At 35.2% G+C, this 6000-nt stretch overlaps 1 protein-coding gene across 14 annotated transcripts in view; it reads right to left on the bottom strand.

Moving 5' to 3' along the window:
• Positions 1 to 6000, bottom strand: part of LOC102995581 (sodium channel protein type 3 subunit alpha) — an 82193-nt gene that overhangs the window by 67361 nt on the left and 8832 nt on the right. For 9 of the 14 annotated variants that reach the window (XM_007119469.2, XM_007119466.2, XM_024122219.1 and 6 more), the window contains exons 4-6: positions 1919 to 2047; positions 1142 to 1233; positions 77 to 349 (exon numbers count right to left, since the gene is read on the bottom strand). In XM_007119469.2, the coding sequence (XP_007119531.2) occupies positions 77 to 349; positions 1142 to 1233; positions 1919 to 2047 (494 nt within the window). Of the gene's footprint in view, positions 1 to 76; positions 350 to 1141; positions 1234 to 1324; positions 1417 to 1918; positions 2048 to 6000 lie in introns of all 14 variants that reach the window. The other 5 variants (XM_007119470.2, XM_024122221.1, XM_007119465.2 and 2 more) reach the window with 2 other exon arrangements.

Below are 6000 nucleotides of genomic sequence, written 5' to 3' on the forward strand. Positions count from 1 at the left end.
GCCCACAGCCTCAACTATTTATAGTTGAAAATTCATTCAGCAACACTGAGATTAACAATGGAGCAATCTTTCTTACTGTCATCTTCAATGTAATCCTTCCAGTTAAATGTGCTCATTGTTACATTAACAAATGTCCCATTTGAATTCATTGTGCCATTAAAGAAGGAGGTGGTGTTGGTTTCAAAAGCAGAATCGCTTGGGGGCCATTGCAAACATTTATTCCGCAGGTTGCCCATGAACAGCTGCAGACCAATTAGAGCAAACACGCTCAGACAGAACACAGTCAAGATCATGACGTCAGAAAGCTTCTTCACAGACTGGATCAGGGCACCCACGATGGTCTTTAAACCTGAGGAGAGAGAAGGATAGGTCAGCTGAGGAAGAGTGTCATAAGCCACAATGTCTTCTTAATAGTCATACACATTCTCTTTCCCCACAAACAATTGTCTCTTTAGACACCAAAGCTTTATGGACAGCCAGATGGTTTGGGAAATTGATGAAGAGCAGATTTTATTTATGATCAGTGTGCTTTCTGGAGGTTTAAAATAAAAGTGTAAATATCTAGGCAGGAGGTTTTCTTAATGTGTGGTTTTATGTGCTGCCACGAACATGTAAGGGCAAACTTGCAGTTGTTTTACACTTCAGATTTTGTGTTTCATGAGGCTGTTTCTCTCCAACCATTTTTTAATACTAGCTTCCAAGTAGCAATGATTTAGAGGAGGAAAGAATTTTAAAATAATAAAAATCCCATGCCATGTACATGCTGTTCAATAATAATCTTTTCTCCTTTATAGGAGGAGATCCACTTTCAAAATAGAGCCGCGGTAAATGGTAAAATCTAAATCAGTTAGTAAAGCCATGGTAGCAAAACTTCTTTAGAATGTAAGAAAGAAAGCATTGCATCGTAAATGCAAAAAAAAAGTGGGTGAGAAAGAGAGCAAAACTAGTATTTTTTATAGACACCTCATGCAATTCTCTGTTAAACTCAAAGGCTGACTTTATAAATAAACATGTAATTTCATTTTGCATTCTTGAAGGTGACAGACAATAAGCAACAAGGCTAATGTTATAAGTGTAATTTCAACCTCAATATTATTACAGTGTATTTAAAGTCAGCCTCGGTGTTTAAGCTAGCTCTCACCTGGAATGACTGAAATTGTTTTCAGTGCTCGGAGAACTCTGAATGTTCTCAACGCTGAGACATTGCCCAGGTCCACAAACTCTGTCACATATCTGTAATAGGGAGTTCACACACAAACACAATAACACAAAAGAAAAGTTGGAGATATAAGGGGCCTACCATCTTACACCAGTTTCTTCTTACCTGGGATTACAGAAATAGTTTTCAGAGCTCTCAAGACTCTGAAAGTTCGAAGGGCTGAAACATTGCCTAGGCTTACAAATTCTGTTACATACCTGTAGAATTAAATCAGAGTTACTGATAGTTTTGGAAAAGTTTATACTAAATAAAGAATGAAAAGTGGGTTGGTTGGTTGGGCATATAGAGCCCCTTGAGTCTTATGGAAATGCTATAGACTTCAGGGTGCCATGTGCTAACAGCTGCCTTTACGGAATAAAATATTGCTGCTTTATTTCAATGCAGTTTTCACTAATATGAACAAGTTTGTTTACAAAACTAATCAAAGTACAGTTGGTGGTATTAAATTATAGTCAATGAATAACTTCACTTTGATGAAGTAGAAGGCAATATGACATGAAGGTAATTCCATTTGTTGCTCATTTACCAGATATATTTACCTTGCAATATATATTCTAATATGTATTCTCAAAATATATGAGGCATGTACTTAATTTGGCTTATAAGCAAACTCTGCTTTAAAAATATGTCACAACTACCTGGTTTATGCTGCAACTATTTTCATTCCTTTGAGCTTAACATGTTTTCAAAAATACTCACGCCATCACAATGACACTGAAATCCAGCCAGTTCCATGGATCACGAAGGAATGTAAAATCTTCTAAGCAAAACCCTCTTGCCAAGATTTTTATAAGTGACTCAAAGGTATAGATTCCAGTGAATGTGTACCTAGGTAAAGCATCCAAACAAAAATTAACTGTTTTGTTTGAACTGTTAAAATATAGCAAATCCTATCCTTTTGTGGTTTTTCACTTCACTAAGACCTTGTTCCTTATTTCCACTTAAAAAAAAACCTACTAGTTTAATCTTATGAGCTTGAGTAAAGGATTAAGCTGAAGAGATAATATCTTCCACAAAGAATCTGCTCTTGTTTAAATATTTGGGTTTTAGAATAATAGTTTCATGTGTTTTATGGATAATTATCAAGCTTGATCTGCTAGAGCAACACTGTCCAAATGAAATATAATACAAGCTACATATGTAGTTTTTAAATTTCTAGTAACCAAATAAAAAAGTAAGAAGGAATGAGTAAACTTAGTTTGCATATTATATTTTATTTAAACCAATATATCTAAAATGTTATCCTTTCGACAATTAAGATTAGCCAAATTTCAAGTTTCAATAGCTGCATGTGGCTCATTGGACATTATAGCTCATTGGAGATTATAGCTCTAGAGGTAACATTTCTTGGATTTGTTTATTTATAATATTTCACTCAAATTTCTTAATGATTAAAATAATTTTGGGGGATATTTTACACGTCTAATCTAGAAAATATACTTCTTCTTTTTATCCTTAAGATTCAGGCATAAAGTTATAAATCTGCTTTCCTCTCTCTCTCTCTCTCTCTCTCTCTCTATATATATATATATAAATATATATACATACACACACACACACACATATATTCACCAAATATATATATATGTATATATACATATTCATCAAAAAACTTTCAGTGCATTAGTATTTTCTTGTGTTTGTGTTTACACAATTACCAAAATTACCAAAATTCAGGGATACCAAAATTCCTGAATCTAACCTCTCATCAGTTACTATGCAATTGGGCCAAATCATTTAAACATGCTCAAATTCAAGATTCAGCCTCCAAAATGGTGAAAGACTTTTCCATTTGTTGTTTGGTAGTGAATTTCTAGCCCTCTCTCCTTTGAGTGTTGACAATACAAGTTATTTCTGTTTCTTCCAAAAATAGTTGGGAGAGAGTACTTGTTTTTCAACAGTGGATTCTTTTTAAAAGTACAGTCTAAGTTTGTTCCTCAGATTACTCCTCTCAAGCCACAAAGATTTAATTTACTTTCATTAAAATTCATTATCTTTTCTGCCCTACTAGTATTTTATATGTGAAAAAAAGGAGAGTTATTTTCACATTTTTTTTTCTGTAGAAATTTCTCTCTTATGAGGGAACAAAGAAATCAAAGGAAAATGTATGCAGAAATCTTCACGTCTAGTTTTCCTAAGTCTTCCTTTTTTTTTTTTTTTTTTTTTTTTGCGGAGCACAGGCTCCGGACGCGCAGGCCCAGCGGCCATGGCTCACGGGCCCAGCCGCTCCGCGGCACGTGGGATCCTCCCGGACCGGGGCACGAACCCGCGTCCCCTGCATCGGCAGGCGGACTCCCAACCACTGCACCACCAGAGAAGCCCCTAAGTCTTCCTTTTTTAAACAATTCAATTAATTTCATGAGGAGTAAGTATAACTGCTATCTTATTATGAAGTAACTGACTTTATTAGGAAGACATATAATTTACAATGCCAAGCTTATGGTTACTTGTGTTTTGGTTTGGATCTTTGTGTATTACACATAATCACCATGACATTTCTGTTTGGAGAGTTACCTGGCATTGCAAAAGGCATAAGAGACAGCTCCCATGTATGTTCTGTTTATCCTATTAATGGTTAGTGCCCTGTGGTTTATGCTTAAGCAATTCTGTTATCTACAGACTAGAAACAAGATTAAAGTCCCTGCTCCTATTCCTGTTCTTGGAAAAGGAAGAAAATTTGTGGGGACATTTGGAGTTTATGGTGAGTGTGATAGCTATCCAAGGAAGAGAGGTCTTAGAACTTAACATTTGAGACAGCTTTGCACAGAATGGGTGTTCAGATGTACCTATTAGCAAACTAGATTGAACAGGTCAGTGAGAATCAAGGGGATCTTGATTTTTCTTGGCTGTACCCCCACTAGGCTCTTAATCATATTGTTGATTCTGTCCATGTTACAAGGTGTTTCATTTTCCCCTGTAATTTTGATGTCTATAGAAGTGCCTTGCCTTACATAATAACAACCTTCACTATACAGTATGGTCCTCAGGCCTTCTGAGTATGCCACCTCTTTGTACAGGGACGGTTTCTGCTATCAGTGACTTCTATTTTCTTGTCGGAACTGACTTCTCTTTTCATTGGACTCTGATTTTTTGTGTGATTTTTTGTCTGTTTGTTTCTTTGTTTTGTTTTGTTTTTTGGCTGTAACCACTAATATTTTGCTTGTTTTCCTGCTGCCTTGCTGTCAACTGACTAGAGATAATTGATCAGAAACCTGTGCAAAGTTTCCCAACTAAACAGTGTAAGTCAAAAGCTTTTGTAAAGCTAAGACTTTTCATAATGGTTATAGTCATCTCTAAAAATGACTTTAAAAAGAGAAAACTGCATATTCAAATAATAATATTTAAGGGTCCCCTTTACCTGTCTCTCTCTTTTTTAACATCTTTATTGGAGTATAATTGCTTTACAATGGTGTGTTAGTTTCTGCTGTATAACAAAGTGAATCAGCTATACATATACATATATCCCCATATCTCCTCCCTCTTGCGTCTCCCTCCCACCCTCCCTATCCCATCCCCCTAGGCGGTCACAAAGCACCGAGCTAATCTCCCTGTGCTATGTGGCTGCTTCCCACTAGCTATCTATTTTGGTAGTGTATATATGTCCATGCCACTCTCTCATGTACCTGTCTTTTAATAATGTTATACAAATGAATTCATACATGTTAAAATATGTCAATAATTTCAGCAGGGAAAAGAACATACAGAGTAGTTTTACATAGGTATGTCCATTTGTTAATCCCCAAATCATAAGAATTCTGTTAAGTGGCTTGCCTCAACATAACTGGAATCTCTACTAAAATGATTTCTAGGGAGCATTTTCAATCTTCTATCAAAAAAGTCTTTAACTGATGTGTTAAACCACTGACAAATGATAGCTTAGAATGATGCTGTAAATCCTCATAGAAATCTATAAAAAACAGAAATAGAAGTGGCAGTATTTGTCAGAATAACTTATCTCCTGTTGGACATTACTTTAAAAAATATAACAATAAGAAGAACATAATAAAATTTTCTTTTGCACTGAAACAAATACCTGATCATTGCATTATACCATACATAAATAGCCTGTATAACCTAAACATCTTCTGTTTCACTAAATAGCATGTTTCTTTGTCACGAATAATCGCACGTTATGGACAAATTGGGGAATAATGTTGTTATAATGCAGAGATTGTATTAGTTAAAGCACAGTTTTCCCCAGTGTATTGATGCTTTGAAATAATCAGGGACACCTTTTCCTTCACATTTACGTAGAACATCCTTAGCAATAAAAGACCTTAATACTAATGAAAAAATTAACAGAACTTCCTTCTTTAGTGCAAGCAGGGTCTAGTTTAACATGCCCAAAACTACTGTGCTTAGATATTTCCCTCTGTATTAAAATACTGAGTCAAATGTTTTATTTTGATGATATCATTCAAATGTTCCCAGGGTCTCCATTTCAAGGGAGAAAGGACAAGACCCATGGTCTGAGACTGCAGGGAGGTTGCTGGCTGAGATTTTAGGTACGAATGTCCATAGAGATTTAACTGGGCCAATATCTTTTTATTAGGATTGTCATTGTTTTTATTAGTGTTCTAATTACAAAGTTTTATAAGTTTTGAGTGATCTGTCCATAATCATGTTTCCCCCTTAAGCCCTGTTATTTTTTGAACATGGTTTTGCAAAGACATTTTATTTCCTTTTTTTTTAACATCTTTATTGGAGTATAACTGCTTTACAATGGTGTATTAGTTTCTGCTTTATAACAAAGTGAATCAGCTATACATATACATATATCC

This window comes from Physeter macrocephalus, chromosome 2 (genome assembly GCF_002837175.3).
Source record: "Physeter macrocephalus isolate SW-GA chromosome 2, ASM283717v5, whole genome shotgun sequence".
Lineage (NCBI taxonomy): Eukaryota > Metazoa > Chordata > Mammalia > Artiodactyla > Physeteridae > Physeter > Physeter macrocephalus.